This window comes from Trichosurus vulpecula, chromosome 8, assembly GCF_011100635.1.
Source record: "Trichosurus vulpecula isolate mTriVul1 chromosome 8, mTriVul1.pri, whole genome shotgun sequence".
Classification (NCBI taxonomy): Eukaryota; Metazoa; Chordata; class Mammalia; order Diprotodontia; family Phalangeridae; genus Trichosurus; species Trichosurus vulpecula.
Genome location: NC_050580.1, coordinates 229,087,445 through 229,111,483, shown reverse-complemented (window position 1 = coordinate 229,111,483; position 24,039 = coordinate 229,087,445). Strand labels below are relative to the sequence as shown.

Genomic DNA, 24,039 nt, shown 5'->3' with positions numbered 1-24,039 from the left:
ATCACCTATGTTGTTAGAAAAGCAATTTCTCTTATAATCTAGATGTTGTTAGATTAAAAACTGTACTGTCAGGGAAAAAAATGAATGGGTCAGGAAGCTGTTAGGTCATTCTGTCTGACCATGTGTTGTAATATTTTGAAGTACTGTAATTTAAGAATTCATAAACTTCCAAGTTCTGTCTATGGGAGTTTCAGCTAAAAGTATTTAGCTATCATCTATGAAATTTGTGAGATTGTTAACTAAGCTATTTGGAGTTATTGTTTTAATGAAACCTGGTAATCAGGCAAAGACCTTGTAAAATCTCCTTTGTAATTCTTATCAACCCTGTGCAAGAGTTTTGTGTTGTGGAATTCTTATTGAGTAAATGAGTCCTCATTACAAGCACCTTTTTCACTAGAAAATTTAGCTAACTAGGCATTTTGTGACAATTAGGAATTTAGTTTGTTATAGTAATATCAAGATAAATTGCAAGCTGTTTTTAAGAAAGGGAAATACTTTTATTCCTAGGTTTGTTGTATCCTTTGACTAGCCTTAAATGGGTGCTCTGTGAGAAACAGAGTCATAGTGAGCAGCTCAGTGGAAGCAGCATCAGAGATTTAAGCCTAGTGAGCAAAAGGTTTTGTAAATGACAATTGGCCAAGATTCTGAATTTTATAATAATAGAGACATAAGAGTCAAGTTAACGTTCATTATTTGACCTAGTTATTGGCAAAGTAATTTAAAATTGTGTTAAGATCAATTTTGTAGGAGATTTTAACAAAGAAAGAGGATCTCTCCCCAAGGAGTCTTAAAGAAGACAGTCTGACTCAGGGCCTATATGAACATAATTATGAAACACTGTTCACACAAATAAAGTCAGATCTAAATAAATGAAAAAACATCAGTTGCTCGTGGTTAGGCCGAGCTAATATAATAAAAATGACAATTCTACCTAAATTAATTTACCTATTAATCGAACTACCAAAAAATTATTTTACAGAGCTGGATAAAATAATAACAAAATTCATCTGGAAGAACAGAAAGTCCAGAATATCAAGGGAATTAATGAAAAAAAGTGCTAGGGAACGTGGCCTACCCATACCAGATATCAAACTGGTCAAAACTACCTGGTACTGGCTAAGAAACAGAATGGTGGATCACTGGAACAGGTTAGGTACACAAGACGCAGTAGTCAACAACTACAGCAATCTACTCTTTGATAAACCCAAAGAATCCAGCTTCTGGGATAAGAACTCTCTATTTCACAAAAACTGCTGGGAAAATTGGAAAATGGTAGGGCAGAAACTGAGCATAGATCAATATCTTACACCATATACCAAAATAAAGTCAAAACAGGTTCATGATTTAGGAATAAAGGCTGATAGTATAAGCAATTTGGGAGTGCAAGGAATAGCTTACCTGTCAGATTTATGGGAAAGGGAAGAATTCGTGACCCAACAAGAGATAAAGAGCATTATAAAATGCAAAATGGATAATTTTGATTATGTTAAATTGGAAAGTTTTTGTATAAACAATGCCAATGCAACAAAGATTAGGAGGGAAGCAGAAAATTGGGAGAAAATCTTTACAACTAGTGTCTCTGATAAAGGCCTCATTTCTAAAATATACAGGGAACTGAGCCAAATTTATTGGAATACAAGTCATTCCCCAATTGAGAAATGGTCAAAGGATATGAACAGGCAGTTTTCAGAGGAAGAAATTAGAGACATCTATAGGCATATGAAAATATGCTCTAAATCACTATAGATTAAAGAAATGCAAATCAAAACAACTCTCAGGTACCACATCTCTCCTGTCAGATTGGCTAACATGACAAAACAGGAAAATGATAAATGCTGGAGAGATGTGGGAAAATTGGAATACTATTACATTGTTGGTAGAGTTGTGAACAGATTCAGCCATTACAGAGAGCAACTGGGAAGTATGCCCAAAGGGCTACAAAAATGTGCATACCCTTTGACCCAGCAATACTACTTCTAGGGCTGTATCCTAAAGAGATCACACAAGTGGGAAAGGGACCCGTATGTACAAAAATATTTATAGCAGCTCTTTTTGTGGTAGCAAAGAATTAGAAATCAAGGGGATGCCCATCAGTTGGGGAATAGCTGAACAAGTTGAGGTATATGAATTTAACGGAATACTACTGTGCTATAAAAAATGGGAAAGAAACGGACTTCATAATAACCTGGAAAAATCTACACGATGTGATGCTGAGTGAGGGGAGCAGAACCAGGAGAACATTGTACACAACCATAGACACAGTTCTTCTGTGATGACTAACTTTGATAGACTTGGATCTTCTCAGCAATGCAAGGTTCAAAGGACTCATGATAGAAAGAGTTATCTACATCCAGAGAAAGAACTATGGAGTCTGAATGTAGATTGATGCAAACTATTTGCTCTCTCTTTTTTTTTCTCTTCTTTTTTGGTTTTGTTTCTTCTTTCTCATGATTCATTTCATTGGTCATATTTCTTCTTTACAACTTGACTGTTGTGTAAATAAGTTTAATGTGAAGGTATATATAGAACATATATCGGATTCCATGCCGTTTTGGGGGAAAGCAGGGAGGGGACAGAGGAGAAGAAAATTTGGAACTCAAAAACTTGTGGAACTGAGTGTTGTAAACTAAAAATAAAAAATCTAAAAAAAAAAAAGAAGAAGACTGTTTAAACCACACTCCAACCAGAAAACTTCATCAGATGATGTCCAGACTACTTGACAGCTGTATGAGACTCCTGAGCCTTAAATGGATGATTTATTTATTATTTACTTTTTCCCTTTGCTTCTTTGTATCTGTATGGTCTGTTTACTTACTAAGGGGACTGCCTCCTTTGATTTGTCAATGAGTTGATCAATTTCTCCCCCTTCCCCACCTCTCAGTTACCCCAAACCCCTTGACGAAGTGTTGACCATATCAGTTAGAATCAGATGGGGAATGTGAAAAATGATTTTTCTTAGTAATCATTATCTTGGAGACTCAGAGCTTCCCCCATCCCCCTTTATCTAATCTAATGGCTTTATTCCTGCTCATTGTGTTGCTGGACAGGTCAGGGAAAATGTTGACTCCAACCTATTGTCAAGACAAGTGATATGGAAATTGATGTCTCTTTGACCAAGATTAAGTGACCTAAGTCACAGACCCCAAAGACTTTCATTTTAATATAGCCCACTTCCAAGTGTGTTGACTAATCAATGTTGATTGGCACCCCTTAGGGAACACTTACTCTTCAAAAGATATATACCTCTGTACTCCCAACCCCCAAACTGAGCCAGTTCTGGACTGTAACTCCCCTGCAATGCATGTTGCCAGCTTGAGAGAAATTAAAAACATGGCCACAATCTAATTTCATTTGTTTTTTCTTAGAAAAAACTCTGCTTAAGTTGACAATGACAATAAGAAAAAGTCTTCTGAAATCTCTTCCAGATTTACTCTATGAACCTAAGTAATTTTTAAAATTAAAAAAAACACTGCATTTGCCACTTTGAATTAGTTACTATAAACAAAGCAAATTATTTTATTTCATTTATAATTAATAACAAAGAAATTACAGATTTTCCAAACACATTTATTAAACAAACATTGTACTGAAGGCATCTCTGATAATGGCTGGCATAAGATAAAAAACTTATTTTAAGTTTCTTTGTATGTTGGGGTTAAGGTCATTTTGAGTTTTCTTTTTTCTGACATAGCAGATTCCAAAAATTCTTATGTTTTTTCCTTTGTCATTAATTAATTTCTTTTTACACATGTCACTTTCTCCCACTTATTGTCTTAACAGAAAAATTACCAAAAAGCCATCAAAAATTCTAACTCTTTTCTATGCTTGTGCATTAATACTGTTTCTTTGGCTAAGATTATTTCAATGGGAGGATAAAAATACAGATTTTTTACTGAAACAAATAATCTAGAATATCAGTGATCATCCTGCTAAACTTCTTAGTGTAGAGGATTCAGAATATAATACCTTTGGAGTGTTACTTGAATGTCAAGAAAATCCTAACAAACTGGAAATTCCAAAATAACAAAACAACATGTAGATAAATTGGAAAACATTTTTAAAAATGGAGAAGCATGTCTCTCCCTCTTTTATCCCTTACCAAAAATATTTTTAATCCAACTTCTTCATGTGATAGGACTGCATGAACATGCTATGACATCACTATTCCTATAAATTTGCTTTAAATCATTTCATACAAGTCTTTTGAGGGGGGTATGAGAAGTAGGCATAGAGAACAAGGGAAAAAGGAAGCAAGTACTACAATATTAAGGTTTAGGTAGTACCTATGAGATTCCTATTAGAGTATGCTTGTCATGGAAACAAAGCTTGAAAATTAATACTAACTGACTAATATGAACATCTAAATGTGTTAATGACTTTCGAATATGACCACTATACCATATTCTAAATGTACAGTATCAGGAAGACATGGTTTTTGAGGACAGGATAGCCTATGGGATACCCTGTTCTCTATGAGTCAGGTTATGGGTACCTTATTTATTCATAGCCTTGTGGGAACCATCAGTGCTCACAATGGGTCACCTTCTAATTTTCTGAATCCATTTTGGCCAAAGAAGTGGAGGGTGAAATTAGGTCTAGTAGAACTGGCTTCTTCAAAAACAGAACTTAGAACTGGCTTTGCAGGTTTCTGGAGTTCCTACAGGGCTACTAACATTAAGAAAATCCTGACTGTTTGGGCAGTGAAAGCGTAGAATGGAGAGAAAATTTCTAATCAACGAGGCACTTTTACCTTGCAAGACAAAACTCCTTTATCAAGCAATGTTGTGTCTCAAGTTGTCAACTTAAAATAGCATTAGTCTGACCTTTCTACTATATAGTACATGCACTATTTAGAAAAGGGACTACATTTTAAATTTTTAAAAAAACCTGAAATAAACATCTTAAGTAACAGTTTCTCCTGTACAAATTAAAATGCTTATTTTGAAAACAGGTACTATATACTAAAATGAATGAAAGAAGACCTTTTAAAGCCAAAGAAACAGCAATTAGAAATCCAGCACTTTCTAAAGAATACATATAATCAGATGCTTTTAAGAGATTTCATTAAAGCTGGGGCCATACCTTTGGTTCCCACTCCTAACCCCTTAAACACTAATTTCATTTCTATTAAATGTTTTCTTAGTCAAATTCAATATGAAAATATGGCCCAACTATATTACATAGCCATAAAAACTTTCTCTAAGACATAAAACATTTGTAAAGATCCTGTATCCAAAATCTGCTATTCAGATTATATATAAAGACAAACCTAATGAAATATTAGTAATCAAAAATTCTTTGCTTAATTAACACTAATGACTGTTAATACTGATCAAAATAGAAAAATAGTCATTTTCTATATTTTATACAATAAATAAATTTAGACAAAATATTTCAATGCAGAAAATATAAATTTTACACATCCAAATACACTTATATCTAAAACATATCTCTAAAAACTTTCAGTGATTAGAGATACAACAAACTATATTACAATTTGCATTGCTAATTATATTTCAATATAGAAATGTTTTTATGCTAATACATTTCAAAAATAGTTAATTTCAATTCTAGAATAAAGATCAAGAGTATGAGAGACAAAATGGAAGACTATGGTCACGCTAAGAAGATATTCTTTAGCATAGTTTAAAGGACTAATTGATATTAATCTAGTCTGCCATTTTCACATATGTAGCAATATCAGAGATTAAAGTGATGATACTATATGCTCATCACCCAAATATCCTGAGCATTACCTCTATATTTTAGAAGAAATTAAGGAGAGGGTCTTATTATGAGTAGTTATTGAGTTATTACCTCTCATTCAACATTAAAATTTTACAGGAACCATTCTTATGAGGCAAATTATATTTTTACAGAACTGTAGGTTACTATATAACCTACTTCTTAATGAACCCACACTACTCAACTAATTGCTACATCACCTATGTTACCATGTTGTTGATATTCACAAAATTAACTGGACTTTGGATACCATCCATTGTAGCTAACTTTACTCCTCAGCTGGTTGAGGTAATAAAGATGTCTCAGAAACTTAAGTATGTAAAAAAGCATGACAGTTCAAAGTTTGATATCACTCATCCAAATATTTATATTTTTTCATGACTAACATAAGCAATATTAATTAATTTATGAGAAATTTAAGATTTTTGTTGAATTACTTCAGAGAATTTATTCTCTCCAAAAATCAGTAACAAATGTATTTCTTTGGATTCCTGAAGTCCTTAGACTAATCTATCATTTTCCTGAATATTCTGAATAGTATTTTCAATGAAGAATGAACAATGAGATGAATTTTTATTATCTGTTAGTTACTAATTTTCCAGAGGAATAACTTTACCATAACTTATTTGAAAGGTGACCTGTTCTTAAAATTTTAAATTATTGTGCCATTCTTGCATCTAACATCCATCATTGTTATAGTATCCCTCCAAAAGTAGCTTTTTTGCTGCCAAATACTATTTTTTGGGGGGAAGACCAGAATTAAAACTCTATTAATAGCAGTCTTTTCCAAAATGTTAAACATAATGAATATATATGGTATATAACAATATTAATTCAAAGATATTTATCTGTTTCTTCATTTTTGGCTCTTTGTTCTTGTCGATGATTAGCTGCAGTCCAAAATGTTATTTTTTTGAGGACTTGCTGAAGAAGCTTTGGAGGTAATAAAGTTATCTGACTTTCTAAGGTGACAGCATTTTTACCAATGCAGTCGAGACATAACCTACAAAAAAATCAGTCCTAAGTTCTTAGACTTAGAAGACATATGAAATATTTAAACATATCATTCAATTAACAAACATTTAAAAACAACAATAGATAGTGTCTACTATGTGCTATGCACTGTGCTTGTCACTTGGTAAACTAACACAAAAGTGAGATAGTTCTTTCGTTCAAAGAGCTTACACAAGTAAGTAAATACAAGATATTTTCATAATAAATACAAAATGATTAATAGTCAAGGGACTTCCAGCACACCTCTTCCTCCCCCTAAGTGGTTCAATACTTGGTGCAACTATAAAAGTTTGCATCTATTTGCTTATCTTGGGGAAGATATAAAATTTTTCCCTGCTATTCACAGAATACTCAAAGAAGCATACTGTTCTCCCACAAACAGAAAAATCTATCAATTAATTCATCTAGCAAAATCAACAACAAATATTATCTGAGAGAAACAAAGATTCACTTACCTGAGAAGTGAGTAAGGCTGAGTTTGAAAGATCAATAAATCATTACAGTGACCCTAAATAAAATTTTAAAAAATTATGTTAAAAGTCATGTAGTGAGAGGTCTAAGAGAAAGAATGCTTAACTTGGAAATCACACACTCCTAGATTCTGTTATCTTAAAAGATTTAAAATACAGCTAGCCAGAAAATTTCCTAAAGGTTATAAGCCAGAGAATTTAGAACACTGAGAAACATTAATTAATTTTCATACTTGAAGCAACTGTCCCAGCAGGCAGGGCTAACTCCCACTTTAGGCTTTCCGAGGAAGATTAGGGTTAGGGAAAAAAAACAAAACCATGAAATCTGCAAGACACTTTTTCTCTGTCATTTCAACATTGGCCAAATTGGAATTACAGAAGTAAAGCTGGATAATCAAAGTTTGTGGAATTGCTAAACACATCTTAGCACAGACCTGCAGAACTTGTAAACTTCTTTGGGCCACAGATAAGTTAGACTAGAGACAGACTGACAATGATTGGTTGTCATGGTCACATGACAAAAGGGAGTGGGCACACTGGCAACCCTACATTTGTTGCAGGCCACCCAAAATCCTTTGGCAGGTCACAAGTAGCCCATGGGCCATATGTTGTGGAGGCCTGCCTTAGCAGATTAAAGGGTTTGAAAATACGTCATTTTTAAGATTGCTGGGAAGAACTTTTGGGATTTGGGGTAATTCCAGGAACTCACTCTCTTCTGAAATATCTTAGTAAGTTTTGGGGTACCATTCTGCAGAATTTAAGGAAAAATAAGGATTAAATTTGATAAAGGTTAAAAGTAAATGGCAAGATTAACAGTTTCATTGTTCTAAGGCAATGAAGGAAGGCAGCTAGTTTAAAAGTAATCCCACAGTGAAGAAAAAAAATAGGTAAAGGGTTTGCACTTTATAGCCACCTTTTGTGACTCCCCCAGTTCAGATCAAATTCCCAAATAAAGCTGTTGAAAAAAAATGCTGGAAAAACGTAGGAAAACTGAATTATGTTCTAGTTGCAGAAATTTAGTAGCTGTGTAATCTTAGGCAACTTATCTCTGTTTGCCCCAGTTTCCTGGTCTATGAAGAGAAAAATAATAATGGTACCCACCTCCCAAGGGCTCTTGTGAAGATCAAAATGATATGATGATTACAAAGTGCTCAACACAGTGACTGGCATGTGCTAAGCACTACGTTATTATTATTTCTTTAATTGAATGTAATTGTTCCACACCTGATAACTCTAAAGTGGTCTTAAAATGCCAAAGGTAGTAAGATCAATGATTTTCATATGTGATAATTTGGAAATGCAACTGATGTCATCTGAATTTTTTTTCACGTTTTAAATACGTGGTATTGTTTGTGTTACTGTACTTCTAAATTTTCTTATATTGTAAAATTTGAGACAGAATGTAACAGAAATGCTGTTAGACAAAACGACTTTTTAATCTGGATGCTGTTACACATGAATTGGGCTTTTAAAAGGATGTGGTAGAAAACAGATATATGAAAACTGTTAAAATATTTAATGAGGTATATTTTGTTTTAAGGCAGATGATAATAATAAGCTTACTATAATAGCAAATTTTCAAAAAATTTTTGGCTATTATGAAAGTGTATATGGTAGTTTAATGTAGCTTCAACATATTAATGATTAGTCAACTATCAGGTATTTGCTGTATGTCTGAGGCCCCAGAATGTGGATAGTTTAAATTTATAAGTAAAGGATAAATGAAATGTTAACTGTTAGGGAAACATCAGGAAAGATATTCAAGCCCTAAGTTGTGGTTAATAAAACTGTTATTTAAGGTAAAAATTCCTGGGATTATAATCTACTATTGTTTCGAGCTTTGATTACAGAGACAGTTGTCTGAATTGTCATGAAGCCAATTAGTAGAAAATGGAATGTACTGCAGTTTGGGAACTGCTAAATGTGGATGTCTGTGCCTGGGAAAAGTTTTAGGGAAGACTTTGGCATGGCCTAAGGTAGGATCTTCTTGACTTTATTTCTCCATTGTGTTATTTCTTTTCTGAAAAGAAAACCCCGAGCCTTGCTTTTGATACCCTGTGACATGATTGGCTGTCAGATATGACTCATTCCTGGAATCAAACAAAGCCAAGGGAGTTTTCCCACTGTAATGGTATATGACATTGTTATACCTATGTCTCTCCTTTTCCTTTTATAGCAAATTTCTATAATCAAGAAGTTTTATAAGTACAATCCACATAAACTGTATTGATAATGGTAAAGAAAATGAAATTATTTTCTCTTTTTTTTAAAGTATCTGTCTGATAATTTTAAAGGGCAGAAGAGTTCATTTTATGGGGCTGGACTCTCATAAAAATTTTTTTAAAGATTCTTATATCAGGTACAGGATTAGGTAATAGAAATAGCAAATGGTATATAAATAAACTGAAATTCTCTGGAGTTTCAAGATTGGAGAAACCAAATTTACTAAATTAAGTCAGAATTATCTAGGAACCTCTTGATTTGGAACAGAGAAGCAGAGCCCTTTTAGAGCTGTCCTGAGAATAAAGCCTATCATCCAAGAAAAGATATCTAAGTACCAGATGACTACAGAAGACATATGGGACTCAAAATCTGCTGATTAAATGGACGTTGAGAATGGGTTACTAGGATACAAGGAGACTTAATATTAGTTACCTAGTCTCAGCTTTTGAGACTCTGCTTTCTTATCTCAGCTTTGGGATCCCGGTTTATGTTTAAGTTTTCTTCGTTACCTTGGTGACATGTAAATCTCCCTTCTCAGAAATAGTCCATTGTGAGCCCTCTAAGTAGTTTGATATCTAACATGACACTAATGTAACCTGACTTAATGTAATTATGATAATGAATTCATAAAAAACCTTATTGTATTGTTTAAACCTAATCCTGCGGGGCTGGGAGCCTGGATCATCTCTATGTGCTGTTTAGAGACTCTTAACCAAGAACCTATGTTTTGCTGACCAGAAACTCAGATCCAAAGACTGATGTAAGGTGTTTTCTCACAACTGTACATCGCACATTCTAAGGGCCCCTACCAGGTCCTTCTGACTGCGGCCAAACCTGTGTGTGTGGAGTACTGGATCAGCTGAAGAAAGCCCCTCTCCTGAGTGAATGGCAGAACCCTCTGAGGACCTCAAGGTTCACCTAGTATGGACTCAAAAGTAGCTGACATCCAGATGAGACAAGTGTCCCAAGATTCCAGACAAGGGCTAAGTGTATTGTCCTAGTTTTTTCTCCTCTTCCCTTTTGCTATGTGCCCAACCACCAAGGCCCTGATTCAATTGTATATTGGCATTTTCTCCCTTTACATTCTTGGCAAAGCAAACAACAGCTAGCAACTAAACATCTTATGCTGGCCCAACTGGCCTCTTGTGGCATCCTGGCTTATACCTGCCTCTCCTTTATTGGCCAGAAGGGCAACGGTTCTTTCAGCCCCCCTCCCTTTGACTAAAAGATTAAAAGACTAAAAGATAAAATACTAAAAAGATTTGACTAAAATGTCAAGATATTAGGAGACACCCTCTTTTCCAGAGCTAAGGCCCAGCAAACAAGCTGTGCCCTGAGTTTGGCATAACAATAATTCTTTGCACTCACTTTCTGAATGATCTCAGCCACAGAAAAATCCCAGAATTGTTTCATATAATTACTGTATTGCTTTGACCAGTACCAGGTGTTTTCTGAGCTCCGACAAGCACCTGCTATATCCAAGTTCTGGTCATGAAGCCCTGCTATGAATCAAATTTGTCTCATCGTTGCTGTTACCCCTCATCGTCAGGGCTACAGCTCACTGCACAGCCATTGGCATAACTACTGAGATCTGGCCATACTAAAATGGGTCCTCCCCCTAGGGGAAGGGCCCCAGAACATGTGTCTAGTTTGCCTCTTTGCTTGCAAGCCATTTCCCTCACTTTGAAATTAAACTTCTGTTCGATTCCTTGATTCTCCTGTAACTAGCCTGTTCTGTTCAGCTCTAGCCACCCAAAGGTCAGAGGCCAGTTCAGTCCAGTTGACAGGGAAAAGAATCTGGAAAAGCTTCATGCAGAAGGTGATGCCTGCACTGTATCTGATGGGAAGACTGAAATTTTATGAGTGACTCTATGTACCCTTCCACTATTCAGCAAAAATGACTATCTACTTACATGTGGCAGCTAACATAGGCGCTAGCTTTATGAATTACACATGGACCTTGGACCAGTCTTTTCTACTTTTTATTGCCCTCCCTGAGCATAGGTGACTGAACAGTAACCCTGAGATAGATATGTCCAGCTATGGGAAAAGCCTTCTAAGTTTCAGAGGTCAGGAGCATTTGGCTCTCAGTTGGAGCTTTCTAGCAGCAGCAGGAGTTTACATTTCTGCAGGACCACCACCAGATTCTTATGTTGAACAAACAGCCAAGCACTTCACCAGAGGCCTCACTCTAAGTTGACATCCATTCACTAATCACTCTTCTTTCGATACAGCCATCAACCAATCTGAAGTATTTCTCCAGCTTAATGGCAAAGATGGCTTGAGAAACTCTACATTTGATAGTGAGGATAATAGATAGATAATAGATAATAAAGGATAATAGTCCTACTTTGATTTTATATTATTTTATAGACATAGCTTGATTTGAAATGCTTCCACAAAAGCTGTTACTCTGAAAGTCAGCGATTATTTCATCTGAATTTTTGCCAATTTTCGTGAGAGTTTTATAATACTGCATTTTCAATGTCTCACTACGCAGACTTTTTATTTTAATAATAAAATAGTCAAAGGAAATATTTAGATATGTTACTTACTGTATCCAAAAAAAGTAAATCATCTTTGCTCCCACCAAATACCATTACTTCATTTTCTTTTCCCAGACAGGCAGTATGCCATAACCTATGAGTAAAAATTATAAAGAATGAATTACTGCTAAAAAAAGAGATGTTACAATATCACAAAGTTAACAAAAGGCTCTATTTCAATAAAGTAGAATGTTTACTTGAATTAATCTTTGCTTTTGGCATGACCTCAAAGGGACTAGATTAAAATATTCCCTCTAAAGTTCATTTGCTCAAATGATTTCAACTATAATCCCTAGATGCAGAAAACTCAATAATGGCACTTTGCTGTGCTGGAAAGAACCCTAGACCTGAAATCAGGAAACCTGGTTCAAATTTCAGCTCTGACATTTTACTAGCTGTGTAACAACAGGGAAGCTACACAATCTCTGAGTTCCAGTTTCTTCATTTGTTAAACGGTGGAGGGAAGGGGAGATAATATTTAGCTACTATCTCCCAAGATTATTATGAGGAAAGCATATCATAAAAGTGCTTTCAAAATGGGTTACTATTAACACCCCCGGCTCTGCCTCACTTTTTTTTCCTTGTCTTTCTTATTTCATGACTGTTTCAACTGTAACTTAACATTTACTGAGAAAATTAAAAATACATACTTCCCAATTTCCCTATCAATAGCACTATCTTTCTCCTGACTGATTCCCAGACTTGACATCTTTTTGTCATTTTTAACATTTTCTTTCCCTGCCAGCCACAGTCCAGCTCCAAGTCATGGTTATATTTTCTTTGCAGATTCTAATTTGTTCTCTTTCCTTTCCATTTCCACTGCCGCCACTATAGTTTAAGACCTCTTTATTTCAAGTCTGCACTACTACAACATCCTCCTAACTCTCACCTTTATCCTTCTACCCTCTCATAGTTCCGATAAAAAGATGCTAAAATAATCTTCTTGAAATACTTTTGTGAAGCCACCTGGCTGCTCAAGAATCTTCAGTACTACCTACATCCCTAATACCTTTAGCATTTAAGACTCAACCAATTGTTACCTTTCCTTCTCTTACCAAATTCATTTCTTGTTATTCCCCCATGGGGGAATAACTAGTCGAGCTTATCTACTTGCTATCCCTCAAATGACTTACTCATCATTCTGTCTGAAATGTCCAATAGTTTTCTTTTCACCAATGTGTGTCCCCTACTGCCTTAAAAATTTGTTCAAAAATCACCCCCAGAAAGCAGTTAATCCTTTACCTACACCTGATTTCTCTGTTCACTCCTCTACTTGGCACCTCTTAGCATTTGTGTACTATATCAATTTATATTTTTGGCTTGAGGCTCCATAAACATGTTCCTCTCTTGGCCCCACCATCCTTCCAGTTTCCTGGGTTCATTATCCCAGCATTTTCTTCAACTCTTCAATATCCTTCACCCCACCTAGTCAAATAGTTGTCAAATTTTGCTGGTTCTACTGTTATATCTTGAATCTGACCCTCTCTCTCAACTCACACAGCTAATATCTTAGTTTAAGTTCCTTACCTCTCACCTAAACTATTCCAATGAGACTTCTACTTAATCTCTTTGCCTCTCTAGTCCATCCTCCAACTACCAAAGTGCTTTTATTTAAGCTGAGATCCAACCCTATCACTCCCTAAATCAATCAGTTCTAGTAGCTTCCTATTGTATCTAGGATAAAATATAAACTGCTGCTTTTTAGCTTTGGAAGCCCTTCAGAACCTGTCTCCAAACTATCTTTCCACATTCACTGGATATTAGATTATACTCAGCAATCCAGACAAACCTGACTTCTCTGTACCTCACACATGACACTCCATCACCTATGTCCATGCCCTTGTTTTGGCCATATTTCATTGTGTGGAAAGCACTTCCTTTCTACCTCCTAAGAGTCAGCCTCTTCCTTTAAGACAGCTCAAGTACCGTTTTACACGAAACTTTTCCTGATTTCTGCCTCCCCCCCAAATGCTAGTGCTCCTCCTCCCAAATTACCTCATATTTAACTATTTTATATTCATTTTATATTACGTGATTTATATACACACATGTACATATATATGTACATACGCACATATATATATATATACGTACTTCTCTCCCTTATTAGAGTAAGTCCTTGCTATTAGGAATTGTTTTATTCTTTATACTTATATTCCTATTACCTAACATATAGTAGATGCTTAATATGTGCTTGTTGGTTGATTAATTTACTTTTGGAAGGATAAAATATGTCTCCTAGTTTTTTTCATTTCCCTACTGCATATATTTTAGGTGCTTAATAAGTGTTGCTGACAACAAAAGCAACCCCCCAAAAAGAACCAGCATCATTTAGTTTATTCAGTGCCTTAAATTAGGTAATTCTTTCTACAACTCCCTGCATAAAGGAGTGGAGCATCTTATATCTTGAAAGGGGTCTCATAGCTTATATGAATCTCTAATTTCAAAGAATATACTTATGAACTAAAATGTGTTTTTTACTTATTTCACATGACTCACCAAGAACCAATTTCACAGTTTTACAGCAACATTATATTTCAGCAAGTTCCAACTCTCAGAAAAAAAAATGCATGCAAGATTTAAAAACTTATTCTCCAATTTTAAGGAATAATTAAAACTGTTTGATAAAGCCACTGAAAGTGCTTCTTGACAGCAGAGACTCTTTGAGAAGACTTTTATTATTTACTTACTAATTAATCAAAATATTATGGCAACAATCCTTAAAATAATTATATAATTTCATATTTTTGTTACCATATAACTTGAGAAGATAAGGTTTTTTTGCTTGGCTTTCACAATTATAAACAGTAAGATAGATATAATTTGCACCTCGGGCCAAATGACTTTTTCAAACACTGAAGCACAATTTCAATGGCCATAGATCAGAACTAGATCATGAGAATTTACTTTAGGGAATATTCTGCCCAATTCTCCAATTCATAAATCAGAGTTCAGGTAAATCTTCAGTAAAAACTCATCACAAATCTTTTTTTTTTAATTGATACATTTTGTTTTGACACAATAGTAACTTCCATTCCCAGCCCCAACAACTACCACCACCCTAGCTATCCCAAGGCTTTTGAGGTACAAGGGAGAATGATAAAATAAAAAAAAAAAGTCCACCCATGAAGAGGGTGTAATTCACTATTATAGAGAAGAAAACACGTACCTTGGGGCAGAACAATAACTCCTAAGGACCTACTCCAATATTTTATTGATTATCTCTTAGGGACACAGAGGAAAACCTCATATTTAGAGTCAATAGTGTTAACTATTTCTCAGCCATGTCTACTCAAACCAAGCATACGCTCTGGTTCGAGAGAATTTTGGAGAGGAGAACAAAAGAGATTTCTTCATATTGTTATGTTCTGCTTTGTAAAACCACAAAGGGAGAATTGGGCAGATGATATTTTGAACCACTTGGAAAAAATTCACAAAGTGAATTTAGACAAACTAAATTCTCTCTTTTTCATTAAAAAAAATTTTCAGTAAATAATCACTGTTCTCCTTACGCTAAACTGTATCCCACCTTTTCTCTTCCTCACCTCATACCTGAAGATAGATCTGCCTCTGTCTTATCTGCCTTAGGAAAATTCTGGCCTGGACTTGATCTTCGAAGAACACTGGAAAGCCTTTCCTGCCTTGATTTTGGTGACATTCTAGCTTGCAACCTGATGTTTTTTTCTATAGACTCTGATAGTTTATGTCCTCTCACAGCTGCTCTAACTTATCACCTAAATATTCTAATAAAGCATATTATTTACATGACATATCAGCTGAATTAAAAGACATCTTTTTACATAGATAGCTCTTCTATCAAGGATTATACTGATAATAGTTTTGTTGCTATAGTTAATCTCTTAATAAGTTCTTAACAAGGGCTGAAATATGACATCCCAGGAAAAATTAAGTTTTTAAAAAATACATTTATTCCTACTACAAATCTTATAATTAGCATCATAAATTAAGGAATAAAAAAAGACTGATTTTTCTAGACATGTTAAAAAGTACATTCTGACCAATTATTATAAATGAAAAACGATGCAGGAATCACATTTCTATAGGCAATGAAAACACGATAAATTCTCATTGTGTTTCTGTACTTGATATATAATTAGTTCATGTTAAAGACTTTCAGCCCCTTCTGTCAAAGAGGTTAGTAAACATGAATTCATTAAATAAAAAATACTAGAAAAATCATTATAATATTTACTTTACTTCAATATGAATAACTTATAGTAGAAAAAATTTCTCAAAGATACAAAATCTAAACCAAAGTCCATTATTAACAATTCTCATGTTGCACTTAATCGACAATTTCCTTCATAGATTTAAGTTAACATAATTTACTACTAATTATACTAGAAAAGCATAAAACAATAGAGCCTCAGAATGCTTTTTGTAGTCTAACATTATTTCTAAAATTTTATGATTTCTAATGTACTTCAAATTTTCTATTCAAGTAATTCAGTAGGATTAAATAGGTCACACAATGAAGTAGTAATTATACATAGTAATATGCATTTCCACAATCTGAATTTGATGTTTTGGGGGTGCTAGGACCCCTAGAATGCCAAGGCAGAGCTGCCTGGAATGAATTCACAGACTCAAGCCTTCCCTTTGTCAAGTGGCAAAAAGTTTATTGTAACACTCTAGCAAAAGCAGGCAATGCTCCTTATGGGAACCCCATGAAAGACTGAAGATGGTACTGGGGTTTATATGGAAAAGGGGTATGAGAAAGGAATGTCAGGGATATTAATTAGGTAATCTAAGGGTCCGGGTATCTTTGGGAGCTATGGATGAGAAAGTATAGGGAATATACCAGATATTGAGGGAGTTGTCAGAGGCATGGACCTTGGGGATCTGGCAAGAGGAAGAGTTCTTGGGCCAGCCACAGACAAAAAATCCTTAGGCCAGGCACCCCCCTCTGTCTGTTCTGATAAGAGAATGTGTTCTGCAGTGAGAGAAAATTTTCTCACCAGACACGAGCCTGCTGAGAAACTGGGAGGCTTCCAGAGACATGATGTTAGGGCTGGGGCCTGAGAACCCCATCAAACTGACTCAGATGCAAATTTCTCAACTGATTAACTTTAAAACTTTTCAAAAAGCAAATTCCTACTACTACCACCCTAACCCATAAAAGAATGCTTTAAATATAAATATTAACAATAGCAATCATTTTCAGCTTCAGATTGGATTATCCACTTAATCTAAAAGAATAACATACTCAAATATGCAACATAAATGAAATGAAATGTGGTTCAAATATTTCTAATAATGGAGTATAATTTAACTATCAATTGAATTCTTCAGATAACATCAAATTAATTAAGAAAACATTCTGATATTTTGTTTTTATATTAACAAATATTCTGATTCTATGCGATGCTTTAAAACTTTTCAAAATATTTAATTATTCCATTGTGTACTAACTTTTAAGACTTACCTGGGTCTTGTCTTAGGTAAATGTGTAAGCTGTCTCCAACCATTTGTTATCACATTGTGAATCCATCCATCACCTGTAACATCATGACATATTAGAAATAAAGATTAAATCTCATACACAGTTTTTATTTTTCTCTAAAGCTGTCTCTCAATTTGCTAGGATATGCATATATGAATATATATTATGCTAGGTATAGGTGAGACAACTGGACTGGACTAAAATAGTTCATATAATAATGCAATGGCTCTTTACAGTTTACAAAGTACTAAACATTCATTCTGCATTCATTCATAGGAATGGAAAAACTGGGTTAGAACAATAGGTGATGTTACAAATAATCCTTGCTGAAATGCTGTGATTCAATGATTTGTTATTTTGTTATTTTATTATTATTTTATTTGTTATTTTCTAAATTTCCACAACTGTTGACATATTAATAAATCACAATTCTATTATTCCCATGAACTAGAAAATATATCACTAAAGAAACTGTGAATCTCCATTTTATACCACTCACTTAAAAAGTATATGATAAATTCTACAAACTACTTTTAAAACTACCCTGCTTGTCTAAGCTTCTCTCCTAACTTCTTTCTGTTCTCTTTTGTATTTCAAAAAATGTTTCTAAAAAAATGTTTCAAATGATCCTCCTTTCTCTTAGCAACACAATTGCTATCCCCCTCCTCCTTCTTCTCCCCTAAAAAAAAAAATCTTTCCTCAATTAAAAAATAGAAGAAAAAAAGAAACCTTTGTGACAGCATAAGCAAGCAAAAGGAATTCACACTGCGGGCCACATCCAAAATGAATGTCTCTGCACCGTGAGTCCTCTGGCAAGGGGTGGCTAATACGTTTCATCACAGGTTCTTTGGAGAAATGGTTGGACACTGCTTTGATCAGAGATCTTAAGTCTTTCTAATGAGTTTTTCTTTACAGTGTTGACGTAAATTGTTGCTATAAATTCCTGGTTCTGCTCATTTCACTCTTCATCAATTCATACTAGCCAGGATTCTCTACAGTAGTCTCTTTTGTCATTTTCATTGCACAATAATATTCCATTACATTTACATACTACAATTTCTTCAGCCATTCCCCAATTGATAGAATTCTATCACAGAATTCTAGTTCTTTGCAATTCTTCCCTCCAAACTTAATCCTTCTTTCAGGATCATGAAGTTAATTCCCCCTGGGTAATTTATTCTCCTTCCCTGACCTATATTTTTTCCTGTTCAGTTTGACATATTTCTACACTAAACTCAGAGTCAGAGAGACAGAGAGGGGGGTGAGAGGGTGAAAGAGAGAGAGACAGAGACAGAGAGACAGAGAGAGAGAGTTCACCCCTCCTTTGTACAAATCCTATATGGGTGAGGTTCACCTGATGCTGACTAACCCACATTTTCCTCTGTGTTTGTGTACCTTTCTAACCATGTATTCCATATATGTAAAACAGAAAGTTCTATTCCTTCCTCCTTTCTATACTACTGTATTCCTTTTACCTTCCCATCTCTTTCCCCTCTCAGAACAGAACCAACCCATCCATAGGTCTTCTGTTGTTGCTGCTTTTTTATTTAGTTCTCAACATTCTTTGCAGACATTAAGGTTCTGAAGAGTCACTTTCTTCCTTTCTCTCATTAGGATGTGAGCACTTTAGCATCATATATCCCCTTCCAAATTTCTCAAATGCATGATCCTGACTGTAATTTTTTGTTACTTAAACTGTTTCTGTATGAATGCAGGACTTTTATTTGATGTGGAAGTTCTGGATTAAGCTATGAAGTTTCTGGGACTTTTCCTTTTAGGGTTTCTTTCAGGAGGTGATCAGTGGAATTCTTTCTACCTTTATTTTGCCGTTTGGTTCCAAAAGATCTATATGGTTTTTCCTATTTCCTTTTTTTTTTGGAGGGGGGAGGGCAGGACAATTGGGGTTAAGTGACTTGCCCAAGGTCACATAACTAGTGTGTCATGTGTCTGAGGCCGAATTTGAACTCAGGTCCTCCTGACCCTAGGGCCAGCGCTCTACTCACTGCGCCACCCAGCTGCCCCTCTATGTAGTTTTTGATTATTTCTTAACATGTAGTGTTTAAGGTTTATTATGATTTTTGAGGAGTTCAATGACTGTTAAACTGTGTCTCCTCTACTTCTTTTCCAAGTGGTTATTTTTATATCAAATTGTAACCAGAATGGACTTTGTTTTCTTTGAATGACTCAGCTTACCTCATCGAGCTTCCCTGGACACTGGGGCTTGCTCTTCCGGGGCAGGAAGCCCAGCGACCATGCCAGGAATCAGAGAACTTTCTGTGTGATGAGTCATGGGGCTGGCTGAGGGGAGGTGTGTTAACATGGTCTACGCTAGGGGGAGGGGCCAAGTCAAGAACCAATCAGCCCTGGTCATTCAGGCGGCGCTTGATGATGTCAAAAACTCTATAAGAGGGGAGAGGACAGCTTGAAGATCTCCTTTTCCTTTTCCGGTTGGAGCCAGAGACACCTACAGCCGAAGCTGAGCTGCTGGTAGCAGAGCTGACTGGAGGCCAGTGGGTAATCTTCTTACCGTAGAGGGGAAGCATGTATACGATTTTGCCTTATACTATCACACTTCTCTGTGGCCTCCTGGTTACCCTTGTGAGGCGGACTTATTGGGCCTGGAAGCTTTTGATGAAAATATCAAAATGGGGACGCTGGTTTGTGGGCTTGTTATTGTGGAGTGTAAATACATGCTTTAGTTCTCCTGCCTTCTGCCTAGAGAATTCCTTATATCCTGCGGTTCTGGACCTTTTAGGCACATATGAGATTCTCTTTGAAATCATAAATTCTGCCTTCCTAATATACAAATATTTTACATTTTCTTCTATTTTTCAGTCTTTCGGTTTTTATTATTTAAAACAATATTAAAATATTGTTTTAATATTTCTTGCTATCTCATGGAGTAATGCATTTCTATTTGGTCTACTCTACTTTTCAGGGACTCTTGTTACTTGAGTAAGGTTTATTACATTCTATTCCAATGGATCTCTATTAACTCCAGAATCAAATATAGAATCCTCTATGTCTTTTTTTTTAATTTTAAAAAAATCCCCACTTAATAGTATTTTATTTTTTCCAATTACATGTAAAAATAGTTTTCAACATTCACTTTTATAAGATTTGAGTACTAAATTTTTTTCTCCCTCTCTGCCCTCCCCCTCCCCAAGATGGCATGCAATTTGATATAGGCTATACATGTACAATCATGTGAAACGGATTTCTACATTAGTCACTTTGTGAAAGAAAAATCAGATCAAATGGGAAAAATCACAAGAAAGAAAAAAAGAGAGAGAAAATAGTATGTCTCAATCTGAATTCAGACTCCACAGTTCTTTCTCTTATGTGGATAGTATGTTCCATCATGAGTCTTTCTGGAATTGTCTTAGAAAATGGTATTGCTGAGAAGAGCTAAGTCTATCAAAGTTGGTCATTGTATAATGTTGTTCTTACTATGTACAATGTTCTCTTAGTTCTACTCACTTTACTCAGCATCAGTTCATGTAAGTCTTTCCAGGGTTTTCTGAAATTTCCCTGCTCATCATTTCTTACGGAACAACAGTATTCCATTATACTCATGTACCACAACTTGTTCAGCCATTCCCTAATTGAAGGGCATCCCCTCGATTTCCAGTCATTCTTTGCCACCACAAAAAGAGCTGCTATAAATATTTTTGTACATGTTGATCCTTTTCCCTTTTTTATAATCACTTTGGGATATACACCTAGTACTGGTATTGTTGGATCAAAGGGTATTCACAGTTTTATAGCCCTTTAAGCACAGTTCCAAATTGTTCTCCAGAAAACTTGGATCAATTCACTACTCCACCAAAAATGCATTAGTATTCTAATTTTCCTACATCTCCAACATTTATCATTTTCCTTTTTTGTCATATTGGAAAATCACATAGGTGTGAGGTGGTACCTCTGAGTTGTTTTAATCTGCATTTCCCAAGTCAAATTTATGGCATTTTTTAAAATCATTATTTATTTATTGAATATTTTTAGTTTTCAGCATTAATTTTCACAAGCGTTTGAATTACAAATTTTCTCCCCATTTCTACCCTCCCCCCCACTCCAAGATGGCATGTATTCTAGCTGCTCTGTTCCCCAGTCAACCCTCCCTTCCCCACTCCCCCCAATCCCCTTTTCCCTTACTTTCTCATAGGGCAAGACAGATTTTTATGCCCCTTTGCCTGTATATCTTAGTTCCTAGTTGCATGAAAAACTTTTTTTTTGAACATCTGTTTTTAAAACTTTGAGTTCCAAATTCTCTCCCCTCTTCCCTCCCCACTTGCCCCCAAGAAGGCAAGCAATTCAACATAGGCCACACATGTATCATTATGTAAAACCCTTCCACAATACTTATGTTGTGAAAGACTAACTATATTTTGCTCCTTCCTATCCTATCCCCCTTTATCCAATTTTCTCCCTTGACCTTGTCCCTTTTCAAAAGTGTTTGCTTTTGATTACTTCCTCCCCCATCTGCCCTCCCTTCTATCATCCCCCCTTTTTTATCTTCTTCCTCCTTCTTTCCTGTGGGGTAAGATACCCAATTGAGTATGTATGGTATTCCCTCCTCAGGCCAAATCTGATGAGAGCAAGATTCACTCATTCCCCCTCACCTGCCCCCTTTTTCCTCCCAACAGAACTACTTTTTCTTGCCACTTTTACATGAGGTAATTTACCCCATTCTATATCTTCCTTTCTCTCTCTCTCAATATATTCCTGTCTCATCCCTTAATTTGATTTTATTTTAGATATCATCCCTTCATATTCAACTCAGCCTGTGCCCTCTGTCCATACATATATATGTATAAATATGTATATATATATATATATGTATGTATGTATGTGTATATGTATATTCCCTTCAGCTACTCTAATACTGAGGTCTCGTAAATTATACACATCATCTTTCCATGTAGGAATGTAAACAAAACAGTTCAATTTTAGTAAGTCCCTTACGATTTCTCTTTCTTGTTTACCTCTTCATGCTTCTCTTGATTCTTGTGTTTGAAAGTCAAATTTTCTATTCAGCTCCGGTCTTTTCACTGAGAAAGCTTGAAGGTCCTCTATTTTATTGAAAATCCATAATTTGCCTTGGAGCATGATACTCAGTTTTGCTGGGTAGGTGATTCTTGGTTTTAATCCTAGCTCCACTGATGTCTGGAATATCATATTCCAAGCCCTTCGATCCCTTAATGTAGAAGCTGCTAGATCTTGTATTATTCTGATTGTTTCCACAATACACAAATTGTTTCTGTCTGGCTGCTTGCAGTATTTTCTCCTTGATCTGGGAGCTCTGGAATTTGGCGGCAACATTCCTACGAGTTTTCTTTTTGGGATCTTTTTGAGGAGGTGATCAGTGGATTCTTTCAATTTCTATTTTACCTTCTAGTTTACCTCTAGAATATCAGGGCAGTTCTCCTTAATAATTTCTTGGATGATATCTAGGCTGCTTTTTGATTATGACTTTCAGGTAGTCCAATAATTTTTAAATTATCTCTCCTGGATTTATCTTCCAGATCAGTGGTTTTTCCAATGAGTTATTTCACATTGTCTTCCATTTTTTCATTCCTTTGGTTCTATTTTATAATATCTTCATTTCTCATAAAGTCACTAGCTTCTACTTGCTCCAGTCTAATTTTTAATGCAGTATTTTCTTCAGTGATCTTTTGGATCTCCTTTTCCATTTTTTTTTTTGAGCTCTTTTGACATTTGAGTTAGTCTATTTTTTTAAGGTGTTATTTTCTTCAGTATTTTTTTGGGTCTCCTTTAGCAACTCATTGACTTGTTATTTCATGGTTTTCTCGCATCACTCTCATTTCTCTTCCCAATTTTTCCTCTACTTCTCTAACTTGCTTTTCCAAATCCTTTTTGAGCTCTTCCATGGGCTGAGACCAGTTCATGTTTTTCTTGGAGGCTTTCGATGTAGGCTATTTGATTTTGTTGACTTCTTCTGGCTGTATGTTTTGGTCTTCTTTGTCACCAAAGAAGGATTCCAAAGTCCAAGTCTGAATCTGAGTTCATTTTCTCTGCCTAGCCATGTTCCCAGCCAACTACTTGACCCTTGAGTTTTCTGTCGGGGTATGACTGCTTATAGAGAGTACTTTGTCCCAAACTTGAAGGGTGGTGCTGCTGTTTTCAGAGCTATTTCTACACAGCAAGCTCTGCCACACCAGTGCTCCTCTTCCCCCAAGAACTGCCAACCTGGACTGGACTCAGATCTTAAGCAAGCTCTGTACTCCTGCTCTGATCCACCACTTAATTCCTCCCACCAGGTGGGCCTGGGGCCAGAAGCAACTGCAGCTGTAGTTCTGTCCTCAGAGCTGCCCCACCTCCCCTGCCCCCTGGGGTGGGGGCTGAACTGCAAACTCCTTTCACTCTGTCTCAGCAGCTTTTCCCACTAACCTCTGTTGTCTTTGGTGTTTGTGGGTCAAGAAGTCTGGTAACTGCCACAGCTCACTGATTAAGGGCACTAGGGCCTGTTCCACCCGGCTCCCTGTCTGGTTGGTCCAGGCGCAGCCCACACTGGGCTCTGCTCCTTTCCACTCCCAGCTCCATGGGATAGACCATA

The 24,039-nt window shown here is 35.7% G+C and overlaps 1 protein-coding gene across 2 annotated transcripts in view; it reads right to left on the bottom strand.

Moving 5' to 3' along the window:
• Positions 1-3,488: 3,488 nt before the first annotated feature.
• Positions 3,489-24,039, bottom strand: part of KLHDC1 (kelch domain containing 1) — a 54,983-nt gene continuing 34,432 nt past the window's right edge. Inside the window, exons 10-13 of one of the 2 annotated variants that reach the window (XM_036735149.1) lie at positions 17,445-17,517; positions 12,008-12,092; positions 7,215-7,267; positions 3,489-6,748 (exon numbers count right to left, since the gene is read on the bottom strand). In XM_036735149.1, coding sequence (XP_036591044.1) covers positions 6,580-6,748; positions 7,215-7,267; positions 12,008-12,092; positions 17,445-17,517 — 380 coding nt within the window. In that variant the 3' untranslated portion in view covers positions 3,489-6,579. The remainder of the gene's footprint in view (positions 6,749-7,214; positions 7,268-12,007; positions 12,093-17,444; positions 17,518-24,039) is intronic. The other variant, XM_036735150.1, reaches the window with a different exon arrangement.